This window comes from Orbicella faveolata, unplaced genomic scaffold (assembly GCF_042242905.1).
Source record: "Orbicella faveolata isolate gen_17 unplaced genomic scaffold, um_ofav_v1 contig_35, whole genome shotgun sequence".
Classification (NCBI taxonomy): Eukaryota; Metazoa; Cnidaria; class Anthozoa; order Scleractinia; family Merulinidae; genus Orbicella; species Orbicella faveolata.
The window spans coordinates 21,612,576-21,626,210 of NW_028301564.1; the positions used below are offsets into that span (position 1 = coordinate 21,612,576).

At 38.0% G+C, this 13,635-nt stretch overlaps 3 protein-coding genes across 3 annotated transcripts; all 3 read left to right on the plus strand.

Moving 5' to 3' along the window:
- Nucleotides 1-576: 576 nt before the first annotated feature.
- On the plus strand, nt 577-1,774 carry LOC149103747 (QRFP-like peptide receptor). The gene has a single exon (XM_089273619.1). The coding sequence runs from the start codon at nt 681-683 to the stop codon at nt 1,725-1,727; it is 1,047 nt and encodes a 348-aa protein (XP_089129745.1). The 5' UTR covers nt 577-680; the 3' UTR covers nt 1,728-1,774.
- Nucleotides 1,775-2,799: 1,025 nt separating this feature from the next.
- Nucleotides 2,800-4,074, plus strand: LOC110056473 (neuronal pentraxin-2-like). Its single transcript, XM_089274208.1, has 2 exons — nt 2,800-2,901; nt 3,622-4,074. The coding sequence occupies exons 1-2, from the start codon at nt 2,800-2,802 to the stop codon at nt 3,988-3,990; spliced, it is 471 nt and encodes a 156-aa protein (XP_089130334.1). The 3' UTR covers nt 3,991-4,074.
- Nucleotides 4,075-7,092: 3,018 nt separating this feature from the next.
- On the plus strand, nt 7,093-10,048 carry LOC149103748 (allatostatin-A receptor-like). Its single transcript, XM_089274113.1, has one exon. The coding sequence runs from the start codon at nt 7,212-7,214 to the stop codon at nt 8,172-8,174; it is 963 nt and encodes a 320-aa protein (XP_089130239.1). The 5' UTR covers nt 7,093-7,211; the 3' UTR covers nt 8,175-10,048.
- Nucleotides 10,049-13,635: the final 3,587 nt, after the last annotated feature.

A 13,635-nucleotide genomic window follows, 5' to 3' on the forward strand; every position in this document is an offset into this window, starting at 1 on the left:
TCGTTATATATGGGATAATCTTAAACCAAGACTTTGCCGTGTGGACGCAAGGCCAAGGTCTTGAATTTTTCCGTAAAGACCGAAAGTTGGAGGTTAATAAGTGGCTTATTATAGGGCTTCTAAAAAGCTATTTGGGTGCTTTCCTCGTCCTGTCCGGCACCATGGGCACCAACTCGTTCGTAATTTAACGCTGTGAATTCGCTGTTCTCCTGAAATTGTAGCTCGTCAGAGTAATAGCATTCACTCTCAGAGTGTTCCTCGTAAGTTATCGTTTTCAGCCGCTACAATTTTCAGAAATAAAGCAGTAGCTCTTTTACTATCTTTCCTTTGTTTTTACAGGCACGTAATCGGCCAGTGGGCATTACGGGAGAATACGTAATTTCCTAGAATTAGCCAATCAGAGCGCGCATTATATCGGCTACCAACACAAGCCGTGTTATAAGATCAGATGAACAACGATAAGCGAATATTATTTTGATTTCTTAGAGCTAAAACCAATATATATGCTCGGTAAATCAGCGAACAGAATAAATTAAGACTTGAGATAACATAACACGGAAAACACAGGGACGCGTTTTCGCAATCTTTCTAGATCGTGCTAATAATCAAAGGAACTAAAGAGGCCAAACTGGTTCTTTTTAAAGTTTGTACAGAATCAAAACAGAGCGTAAACGAAGGTCATGAACAACTCCACTCACATCTGCCTCAACGGTGAATACTCGTCCTGTCCAAATGAAATTTATATATTCTTCACAACGGCAATGGCCATAATCAGCTCAGCAGCTTGCATTGGAAACATTCTGGTGATCATCTCAGTGTACAAAACACCAATCCTAAGAACGAGTACAAACTACTACTTTGTCAACATGGCGGTTTCCGATTTTCTAGTCAGTCTTACCACCTGGCCCTTGTACCTTACTGACGAGATCAGAGGGAGTCTACTCCAGGGTTTGAAGGGTCCCAGTGGAACTTTTGGTTGCAAAGTAGGATCGTATTTCAGACTGGTGTCGCAAATAGTATCCATTTTGAGCCTGGTGTTGATCGCTGTCGACAGATTCATCGCCACTGTATTTCCCTTAAAAGCAGCTACGCTGATTACACCGAAAGTAAGAGCAGTTTTCTTGCTTGCTACGTGGGTGATACCATTAGCCAATTGTACCCCTATTTTCTACTTTTACGGAATCTCGGAAGTCGGCCAGAAGACATTCTGCTTATATGCTGGCAATAGTTTGGGAATGCAGATAGGATTCACATCCGGGGTGATTATGTACAACTTTGCACCTCTGATTGTGATTATAATTCTTTATTCTCGTATTATGAACGCTTTAAGAAGAAGAACTCAACCAGGTTGCAGCGCAATAGGAAATGACTTGCAACGAAAAAGATGCGAGCAGAGCCAAAATGTAATGAAGATATTTAAATCGATTGTTGCAGCGTATTTTATTTGCCTTTCTCCATACGGGATATATTCCCTTTTGGAAATTACTTCAGATACTCTTAATATCGCAGACAAGTGCAAATTGATTCGAGGGTTTTGCTATTATCTATTCCCGTCCCTTAGTACAGCAATCAATCCTGTCATTTTGTTTTCATTTAGCAGTTATTTTCGCCAAGTTCTTAAAAACCTGAAGATCTTTACCCTCTGTAAATTTCGATCGTCCTGTCTTGTTTCAGTGCGCCGTAGGAATATCTCCCCAACAGAACTAATGAGTTACAGAACGACCTAGCCGAGTCAACTTTAAAATGACCGAAAAAACGAAAAAAAAAAGATAAATATCTTAAAGTTAAAGCAAATATCCCAAGGTCCTTTAACTTGGTTTCTTTCTGTTCGTTGAAACATTGTAGAAACAAATTTACTGTTTAAAAGTTAATATGCCTGTAGAATATACCACTATTTTAAACAAACGAAATAAAAATAAACAAAGCTCAATGTTTTTATCATTATTCTTCTTACTGCCCTCTTAGCCCTTACTCCGGCCCTGGCCATCTCTTTCAGGCTTATAACTTAAAAGTATTAAGAAATGGGGGGATTTCCAAATTCAACTACTGCTCCTAAAATTTGTCTTGCATCAATTTAACATGACCTCATTTGTAAAGGACCTAGATTTTTCCACGGCAACCATGTTTTGACGTACAGGTGTGACTTTCAAAGGTTAAACTTTGTTTTAATAAATGAAATCTCTTTTAACTTTTTAATTTATATTTTATTAATTATTTTTAGCTGTCGGTTTTGATTTTGGATATTTTCCAGCCATTTTTGGCGGTTTACTGTCATTTTGTTACAAATCGAAAACTCAAAGGTGGCGGATCCAAGATGGCGGCTGTTGGACAGTAATGACGTCAATTCCAGGTTGTATCGCGTCCTCGTTCTACTATTGTGGAACTCAAAGGAAATCCTTTTGCACGTGCTAAAATTTTTCCAAGTTTTGTCGTTATAATATGTTTTAAGAGTTACATGGTGAGGGCCCTACAACACCCATCCCCCCCCCCCCCCAACCCCATTCTCAGCCCTCGGATCAGAATAAAACACTCGGTCTGAATAGGGTTAATACATCTAACAATAAAAAAATACATACAGAGCCAAATTTTCCAACTGGATAGTTTTGAGTGATTTTCGGTAAAGTTGAAGGCAACGAGTAACGAAATTTGGCACGATAAAAAGACACTTTTAATAGGCTATATGCCTATTCTCGATATTGGACTGGCACTAGCTTGAAACTGAGGCTGATGCGAGGAGTGTTTCCAAATACAAACGATACTTCTCCGCATGAGCCTCTATTTCAAGCTAGTCCCAGTCCAATGCCGAGAATACGTATATTGCCTATTGTGCCGCAGGTTGAAAAGATCGTACAACAGAACTTAAAGAATAACTATGATATCATGATGAATAACTCTAGTGAGGTTGATTGTATTAGATATACATCCATCTTTGCTAATGCTGCAATCTATTAAGGCAAAATCGAAATCTATATTTATTTCATTTTCGCACTTACACTTGTACATGTGTCAAATTCTCAGCCATGTGTAAAACCTGATCGCTGGAATGAAACAATAAACTATAATTCCAGTGACGTTTATTTATTCCGCAAGACCACTATCAGGTTCTCAGGCAGGCAGGCAGGTTGGTAGGTAATTGAAAAAAGTCGAAAATGTAATTTTTCGTAATTTTTTGTATTTTATAGGGCTCGTCAAAATACGGCACTACTCGTAAAAATATACAGCGATACTACACATCAAAACATCTAATGAGATATGTTTATTGTGCTGTCTTCACACTCAACAAGTCACGTGAAGAAAATGTCCCAGTAGCTTGTGATACATTACGTCATGGCATCTTGAGATTCAAGTGAATAGTGTTTGCCAGTCGATTGTGCTAAGATTCTTACTAAAACTGATTGGTCATTTTAACCGTGATGGTATTGGCTGAAAGACTTGAGTAAAGTTTGAAAAACTCATTAGTCGGTTGTGAACTAATTAGCATGGGAAATGTTTAATGTGCAGTGTGAAAAACACTGCAAAAATATTAAAGAATAAAATTTCCTGGATAACTGTACTTCCCTATGGTATATCTCCGCTACTTAAACTGTGATTGATCTTTCTACATTTCTTCTTTTTGAAAAGGATGCTAACGTTGGTTTAGACGACGGCGAATGGGATCACATCTGCTTTACGTGGAGGGACAGAAACGGAGATTATGAGTTCTACAAAGATGGGGTGTCCGTGGGCAGGGGTACAGGCATGAATGTGGGCGGCAAGATTAGATCTGTTGGTACCACCGTGATTGGACAGGACCAAGACGAAGTTGGAGGAGTCTCTGTGGCATCGCAGGCCTTCGTCGGAGACGTGACAGAAGTGAATGTAAGGGGCGCTGCTCTCTCTGAGAGTGATATTGTTGCCAAGGCCAGCAACTGCCACATCACTCAAGGCTCAGTGAACTGGTGGTCCCAGTTTAAATTTGGCGTCCATGGAGGGGTTGATATCGTGGAGTAACTACAGTGCAAGTTTTGAAGCGATAAATGGACATTCAAAAATGATCGGTGTATTAAATTGAGATAAATAAGTATTAAAAGACAGGATCATTATCGAAACGACAATGTGTGTTTTTGTGCTAATTCCTCGTACCGTAGAAAAATGATCAGCTAAACCGACAAAGGAACAACAAACTCAGTTACGGAACCTCTATATTCTACCACATATGCTACCTACCTATCTGCCTAACTTTCTGCATTTATTTAGCTTACACTATTTACAAAAATTTCGGGTGTTTATCTCGTTTCGGACAAGAATTTCGGACTCTTTTCAATCACGAGCATACACTCACCAAACACTTTAAAACCAGCAGGTAAAATGACCCTCGCGCTTTTCTTTGAATTAGGCTTCCTAACTCACAGATCAGATACAGCATTGGACCAATGCAAACACTAGTATCCTGACCAGTTAATGCCTATTACAAAACAGCTCAAAGAACCTCCGAACCTCCGGTTGCGACCATCTCTCGTAAGCGACCACCTCTCCTCAGCGACCAGTTTTCCAAAATGCGAAAAGTTTCCAAGTCAAATCTCTATATTTGGAACCTCTTGTAAGCGACCACCTCTCGTAAGCGACCGCGACCACTTTTAGAACTAAAAGTTTGAAATTCTCTTTTGTTCTTAACCTCCCGTAAGCGACCGCTTGACAGATAAAGCATAACTTGGATAATAAGGTGTTGAAACATTATTGTATTCCTGGGAAGTTCAAGAGACGGAAATTTCTCCATGGCAAGTACCGGATTTGTTCTCGAAATGACTTTTCACATGAAAAACAATAAAAACCTGGAGTAAGTCTCTGCAGTTACCATATGCTAATGAGGCAAAATCTTAGCCCAACATGGTCTAAGCCCTCGTAAGCGACCACCTCCCGTAAGCGACCACCCAGACTTTACATTTTAGGTGGTCGCTTACGGGAGGTTCCACTGTACGCACGAGGACTGCATTCGTTATAAAACGCTAGTAGATTTATTCTAAAACTCGATATAAGCACAGAAAGAGAACAAGCTGTTGACGTAATGATGACACGAGCAAAGATAATCTACATTTTGATTACGACAAAAACAAGTTCTCTTCTTTTGTTTCGTTGCGGTATATTCTAAAAGAAATAGAAAACATGTTCTCCGCGTTTCTTTCCAGTTATAGAAACACTGGTGGAAATTTGAAAATTTGTCGGCTCTTGTTCTCGCAGCATTTCTCTTTCTCCCAAGTTCCACTTGTGTTTCTACAACTCGATAGAAACATTGAAACTTTTTCTATTTCTTAAATAATAGAGGACATCTGATCAATAAATTTAGGAGGTAACAGATGACGAGAATAATATAAGTCATTATCAACCAAGTGTTATTTAGATCCGACCACCAAATTCTCTGCACCGACTGTGCATAGATCAAGCAGGAAAGACCGTGTTTGATCACATTTCCAAACACCGAAAAGAAAGTTGAAAATACCACGCGTATAAAGAAGTACCTTTGACGAACTTCGAGGTGTTTGAAAATTTGGTCAGACACTGTCTTGAACAATTATTCTATCTTCACAATTGATACCAAACTTAGGAGAAACCGGAGAAATAAAATCGTAAAAATCTATGCTAATTAAGATAATTCTGCCGATCAGAGAACGAAATGATACTTAAGACATTTTAGTAACTAAAGGGCACTTACAAAACACAGGCTGCCTTTTCCCCTCTTGAATTTTGGAGTTATTGTAGAACTAAACGACCGCGAAATTTGTTATCGTAAAATATAATTGTTTATTTCGCTTTATAAGTTCTATGATTCTGGGAAGGCCGTAGAACAGGACATCAACAGCAATTTTCATCGTGAAGAACTTCTTTCACTGCCAAAATAACACTGAAATGTAAAACTTGAACTGTTTGCACTATTGCTTCATTGGCAGAAAAAAAAATATGATTTATTTTGACACATCATTCCACTTGTGAACGTCTTTCTCTAATTCTTGTTTGCCTCTTCATTTCTCTTTTCCATTGACTTTCTGATTATCTCAATTTCCGATGCTATCATATTCCTGATCACTTGAAATTAGCCTGAAATCTGAGGGAAGGAGATCACTAACATTTCAGGCTAATTTGAAACGGACTCTTTAGGAATTTGAAAAGACGAGCAGGCTTAAAAAACTGTATCAAATCTTACACTGGCAGTAATTCTTTAACATAATATTTTACATCTTTTTCCCTCGCCAACTCTGGGAAAAATAGCATCTTGCTTTTAATGCAATTAGTCTTAACTGATGACGTCCCAACAGCTGCAACGTCCAAATTGAAAACAAAGGCTTTCCAAGTGGATTCCTAATAATTAAATGCGGTGGAAGTTTTACTGTTGTTCTGTCAATAATCCATCAAATCTTGGTATTTTTAAGTACATTACGACTAATTAAACGTCACTATGCAAAATCTGCAACAGGAAAGTACGCTTTTGACAAAGAACATGGCTTGTAATTTATTTGGCGGTATTCATTTCCTATTTAAACTATAAAGGCTGGTTTTCACTTGTGCAGTAGCATCAGCATAAACCGACATACGCAGAAGCAGTACAATATTGATAATTACAACCTTTTGTTAGGTATATATCTTCTAACAAAAGCTGCTACTATGTAGCACTCCACTACCTCTGAATATGGTGCTTATTTTTGTGCTAATGTGCAACCTTAAAACCTTAAAGCAAGATGATGATCGCATATAATTTAATTTGTTTCATTTTGCGTATTTTGTCTCTGAAGCCGCTTTGAACAGGTGCTGCAAAATTTAAATTTCGTGTTTCATACCTGTCAATGAGGATGTGGCGTGGGGAGCGATACCTGTCAAACTGCGACAATTCACTTACCAGGAAAATTGTTAATTCTCTAGACATACATTATCCAGTAGACAGCTAACGAGAGAACAGAGAAAAACATCGACCACCAAAATTCCCAGCGCAAACATCGATTCGAACTGCTGTGGCAGGCGACGAAGAGAACCAATTGATGCTTTGAGCTAACATTACACAAATAACCGAGGAGCGCATTTTTTGCACTATCTTTAGTTTGTATTTACCATCAAGGAAAGAAACCAAAGAGAACATAACACAACCGTGTTCAATTAAGTTCAGGAAGGTTGACTCCACTCACACGGATGCCAGTGGACATTCAACGTGCTCGGACGCTGTTTCTATTTTCTTCACAACCGTCATGTCGGTCATCAGCTTAGCAGCTTTCACTGGTAACATCCTAGTGATCATTGCAGTGTACAAAACACCAAGGCTTAGAACAAGCACCAACTACTACTATGTCAACATGGCGGTTTCCGATATTCTTGCAAGTCTTACGAGCTGGCCGTTGTACCTTATTGAAGAGATGGTGGCAAGGAATGGAAGCCTGATCCAAAATCCTCTGGCAACTATTGGTTGTAAAGTAGGATCGTATTTTAGAATGTTGTCACTTACAGTATCTATTCTAAGCCTCCTGTTAATCGCTGTCGACAGATTCATCGCCACTGTATTTCCCTTAAAAGCCACGCTCGTTAAGCTAAGAGTGAAAGCAGCTTTACTGTTTGCAACGTGGTTGATATCAATAACGCAATGCATTCTTATATTCCATGCTTCCAGACTAGCAGAAATCGGTCCCCAGATAATTTTTTGCACAGTTAGATGGGATAGTTTGGCGTTGATGAGTTTCTTCATAGGCTCGGTGGTCATGTATAACTTTACTCCATTGATTGTAATCGTCATTACTTATTCTTGCATTATGCGCACCTTAAAAAGAAGACAGCAAGCGCAAGTGAGCAAGGTAAGTTCCTCACAACAAAACAGAAACAAGGAGAACCAGAACGTATTGAAGATATTTAGATCAATTGTTGTAGCGTTCTTTGTTTGTTTTTGTCTTTTTGGCTTACATCTTATTTTACTGGTCACTTTACACGAATTTCACGCAATAGACGAGTGCAGGATCATTCGCGGATTTTTGCACTTTGTGTTACCATCGCTTAGTACAGCTATCAATCCCGTCATTTTATTTTCATTTAGTACTAATTTTCGTAACGCTCTGGAAAGGCTGTGCCATTTTTCTCTTGGGAGATGCCGTTCGTGTTGTTATGTTTCAGTAAATCGAGAAAACGTTTCCTTACCAGAATTGGTGGAATATAGACAAACCTAATGTCAATAATGTAACATGAAAAATTACAGAATTTGAAATATATATAGAAATATGGAATGCAATATGCGAATAACAGAATATAAGAAGACAATAAAAATTCCGACATTTGATGAAGATTTGTAACTAGCTTAGATGAAAAGAAATACTATTTCTTTTATGCCTTTGTCCATTTTCCATTTCTGTATTTTCAGCGAAAGATTTGTAAATAGTGTAAACAATAAAAATCTGAATCTGAATATGTTTAAATTTATGTCACTGTGAGATATTCAGAGAGTTTCCTCAAAGGTTTATTATGTTCAGTCTTTATTTATCATCATTTCCCATTCCCATTATATTCCTCTTCCATCTGTTACTATATTCTCTACAATTAAACGTGATTTTTCAGAAGGAAAACGAAGAATTCTTATATAAAAAGATTAAAATATAAATAATAGTTCAAATTCACTCCGATTATAGAATACATTTCGCCGACTTCGTAAGTTTTTCTACCTAAATCTGAGAGAATATCTTTTTAAATTATGAAGTCAAATTAAAAGATTTAACTTTTGGCAACGGACGAAAATCATCTTCTCTTGCCTTTGGGCATTACTTCGGTGCCATCTTCAGGAAACGAATTCAACACTTCTGAGTTATTCATCTTTTTCCACCTATTGGAGGATAACTTATGTCAAAGATTTTTTTTAAAATTATGTAATAATAATAATAATAATAATAATAATAACATTTCTAAAGCGCCCTTTCCTAAGGGTCCAAAGGCGCTATTTGCAAGGTTAAAAATTCATATTACGAAAACAAGTAAAAAGCTAGAAGATTAATTAAAATGTTTAATTTAAAAAGGCACACTTAAAAAAAACTGTTTTCAGCTCTCTTTTAAATATGTCCAGCGATTCTGCATCCCTAACATGTTGTGGAATACTGTTCCAAAGCAACGGCGCAGCAACAGAGAAAGCACGGCGGCCATAACTATTTAGTTTGAAACCAGGCAGGGCGAGTAATTTTTTTTTTTTTTTGCAGATCTTAGATAACGTTCCGGAATGTAGCTGTCAAGGAGATCCTCAATATGTAGTGAAGTGAAAAGATCAAGCCTTTGGGCAAAGCTGAAGTTTGGTGTCATCTTTAGTAACGGATTCATCACTTGTGAATTAATCATCTTTTTCACCCTCTAAATTATCTAGTTAAGTGAACTGACGATCTTGCCTCTGGGCATGAGTTGGGTCTCTTATTTAGCTAATGAATTCAGCACTCGTAAGTTATCGTGACTTATCCATCCTCTAGAGGATAACTTATCTCGCAGGTGAAACGATCTTGTCTTTGCGCATGAGTTGGGTCTCTTATATCTTATCCATCCTCTAGAGGATAACTTATCTGGCAGATGAAACGATCTTGCCCCTGGGCATGAGTTGGGTCTCTTATTTAGGTAACGATATTCAAAACTTGTATGTTATCCAGCTCACCGTCTAGAGCATAATTTGTCTGAAGATATTATTTAAGTTATGAAAGTTTAGTGAAAAGATCTAGCCTTTGGGTATTAGTTTGCTGTCATCTTTTGGTAACGATTTCAACACTTGTGAGTTGACCATCTTTTCCTACTTTTCTAGAGGATGAGTTATCAATAACAAAGATAACTAGGCTTAGAAATGTGATATGCAGTTAACGTTCAAAGTGCAAGCTGTTTTAGTACCGTCAATGTACTACCATGGTATAACGTTTCGAAAGGGTTCATATTCATCTTTTTTTCGCTAATTAAAAATGCCCATGCTAGAGAATTTTCATCTTCAACCGTATCAACAAGGCACAATAGCACATGCTAGATTTTTAAATATAGTGTCACAATTTAACTCGCTTTTTCAAAAATAAAGTTGCCAGGAATTCTATGTCTTTGATAAATTTACAAATTAATTTCCATGTTCTTTCTAGACTAGTATTGAAACAGTCTTTAAGAACAATTTCCCCTCCTTGAGTAGAAGCCAAAGTTACTCGAATAAACAACGCAGGTGGTCGATGCCATATTTATTGTCAAATGTGCTGCAGATTTAATAGCAGGGAATGACAACGACTTGTGAAAAACCGGTACGTATTACATTCTGCTAAAAATTTAGTTATGTTATCAAGTAGACAGACCTGTGAAAATCACTGACAAGTGAATAAATTATCGTGTTAATTTACCGCGAAATTCTCATAAATAACAATATGTATGCCTGGCAATCAGCGAACACAATAACTGAAATGCATTACGCAGAAAACACAGGACCACATTTCTAGCCATCTGGCTAATTTGGATTTAGTATAGAAGAAAGTGGAAAAAAAAATAAAACAGCGAAAAACAGTTTAAAAAACAAATTTATCTTGTGTTTCAGTTGAAAGAGCGTTGGACAGAAACAAAACTGATCATAAACAAGAACTATTATCACGTGGGGGAGGACAGGGGGGCGGGAGCCGGGGAGAATAGGGGGCGGGAGGGGTACGGGAGGCGGGAGAGGAAAGGGCGGGAAGCGGGAGTTCTAAGAGGGCGGGAAGCGGGAGAGAAAGGCGAAAGGCTAATTTTTTTAATTCAACAATGCGTTAGAATACTTTCAAAAGCAAGAACCCAAACTATATTTGACTTGCACTTAACGTCTTCTCAGTCACTTCTGAGACTTCTGAGCAAACGGACAAACGAAAATTTGCGCTTGGGCTGAAAAACAGGCTTACTTCCGGTGAAATGATAAACCCGTTTACAGTGGTTACGTCATAGGTCGTGAAATGTCAAGCGGCATGAGTGCACATGTGTAGCGTAAGCTGTCAAATTGCTGCAATTGCGAAAAGGTGAGACGACCTACTTCCATGATTTAATTGTCTGATCCCAATAAACGCCGGACTGGTTACTGGAAATGTGTATACTTTATCCTGAACACGAGACAATTTAGAATTAACTTTTGAGAACGTCGTCACTAAAAACGGATTTCAGAAACAAATCTGAAGAGCCGATGAATATGGACTGAAATGGTGAAACTCAGAGAATATAAACAAGTAGGTCAAAACTTCATTGAATTGAAACATATGACAGCGGTAATCTTGTTTAATTATTTGAAAACAAAGGAAATGATTAAGAGCAGCTTCGCCTAAATATCAACTAAACTTGGAAATAGCGCCAAACTCGCCCAGAATGAAGCCCTACGGGTACTACTTACAAAAATATTGTTTTAAGTTCGATAAATCAAAACTTATTTTTTTTACGCAACTTTTTCATTTCGATGCCCCAAATCGACCAAAATCGATCGAAAATGAGCGGCATATTCAGAGGCTCGTAAACTCAAAAGTAAAAATCTTCATAGCAAACTGACTGCACGTTGTATTTGTACTTCCTTTCTTGTATATTTAGAGCTAAACAGATCGCAATTTGATTAGAACTAAAATATTTGACGAATTTTCAAAGTAACAATCCAAGACAGCTTAACAAGAGGACTACATTTAGCCTATTTTGAAATGCTAAAAAGGCGTTCTGGTACACGGCTTTTCCCAAAACGACTAGTTTGGTCTGAAAGAGCATTGTTTCTTCTTCAAATTAGTGAAATAAAATTTTTGGGTAAATAAAATCGCGAGCGCTGAGATAGCGAACTAAATGCAGCATTTCTTCCTGAAAACGTGACCTTTGACCAAGCGTAACGGAAACCGATTACTGCAAGAAAACCCGGAAGAAAAGCAAACGCTTCGTTATTTTGAAACATTTGCTAGTGATTTCTCTCCGAAACCATTATTGCAAGAAACAATTTCCAGATATGAAATCTTACAGGGTCAAAGAAGGAGCTAAAGGGCGCATTTTGACACAATAACTTTGTTTGATGGGAATTGAAGTCAATGACCGTTAAAACGAATTCCAGTGAAATTTGCGAACTTGAAGTATGTTAGCCGATACTAACTGAATATTTATATTTATAGCAGAATCGTCTTCTTGGATTAGCCTTCAAAAGAAGCTGGATCCAGCTTTGGAAATTTCTAAAAGAAGAAATGTTTAATGTTCCGTGTCTGCCCGCTGCTATAAATTCCATGCACATGCCGGCCGCATGTTTGCCCTAAAACTAACTAAACTCCACTGACAGTTTCCACGGGCAACCCCAAAATAAACAATCCCGCAAAATGTAAAGTGAAATCGGCTGTCTTCGTGAACAGTTAGAAGCTAGAGACAAGCTCCATTGCCTTTAAAAAGTGCTTGATTTTACTTTGTTCACTCAGTAGTTACTGTCACGTTCGAATACTGCGTATCGGTCACGCCAAAACACTGCAGACCGTGCAGACTGAGTAAGTTTCCCATACAAAGTCTTTTACGCGTTTGTCTATTGAATCAAAAGTCACATATTGCGCTTGTGAGGCCTGTGGATAAATGACAAACTTTCAGATATATTGAACACCATTTTGTAACTAGCGCCAAAAAAAATGAGTCAAAATTAAAGGTCCAAACAAGTCTGCACGGTCTGCAGTACTTTGGCGTGACCGATTCGCGGTATTCGAACGTGACAGTAAGAAATACGGAGTGAACAAAGTCGACGCAAACAAGTAAAATCAAGCACTTTTTAAAGGTAATGGAACTTGACTCTAGCATCTAACTGTTCATGAGGACAGCCAATTTCACTTTACATTTTGCGGAATTGTTTATTTTGGGGTTGCCTATGGAAACTGTCAGTGGAGTTCAGTTGGTTTTACGACAAACATGCGGTCGGCATGATGGAATTTATAGCAGCGGGCAGATCACGGAACATTAAACATTTGTTTCCAAATGTGGATCCAGCTTCTTTTGAAGGTTAATCTAAGAAGACTACTCTCTTATAAATCAGTATAAAGATTCACGTAAGTATCGGCTAACATACTTCAAGTTCGCAAATTTCACTGGAATTCGTGAACGGTCATTGACTTCCGGCAATTCTCAGCGAACAAAGCTCTTGCGTCAAACTGCGCCCTTTAGCTCCTTCTTTGACCCTGTAAGATTTCATATCTGGAAATCGTTTCTTGCAATAATAGTTTCGGAGGGATATCACTAGAAAATGTTTCAAAATAACGAAGCGTTTGCTTTTCTTCCGGGTTTTCTTGCAGTAATCGGTTTCGTTACGCTTGAGTCAAAGGTCACGTTTTCAGGAAGAAATGCTGCATTTAGTTCGCTATCTCAGCGCTCGCGATTTTATTTACCCGAAAATTTTATTTCACTAATTTGAAGAAGAAACAATGCTCTTTCAGGCCAAGCTAGTCGTTTTGGGAAAAGCCGTGTACCAGAACGCCTTTTTAGCATTTCAAAATAGCCTAAATGTAGACCTCTTGTTTAGCTGTCTTGGGTCGTTAATTTAGAAAAATCGTCAAATATTTTAGTTCTAATCAAATCGTGATCTGTTTAGCTCTAAATATACAAGAAAGGAAGTACAAATTCAACGTGCAGTCAGTTTGTTATGAAGATTTTTACTTTTGAGTTTACGAGCCTCTGAATATGCCGCTC

Bases quoted from the DNA above. Each gene is read 5' to 3' on its own strand.
- LOC149103747 (XM_089273619.1), top strand. From the start codon at position 681: ATGAACAACTCCACTCACATCTGCCTCAACGGTGAATACTCGTCCTGT.
- LOC110056473 (XM_089274208.1), top strand. From the start codon at position 2,800: ATGCCGAGAATACGTATATTGCCTATTGTGCCGCAGGTTGAAAAGATC. The intron at 2,902-3,621 runs GTTGATTGTATT...CTTTTTGAAAAG, and splicing joins TGATGAATAACTCTAGTGAG to GATGCTAACGTTGGTTTAGA.
- LOC149103748 (XM_089274113.1), top strand. From the start codon at position 7,212: ATGTCGGTCATCAGCTTAGCAGCTTTCACTGGTAACATCCTAGTGATC.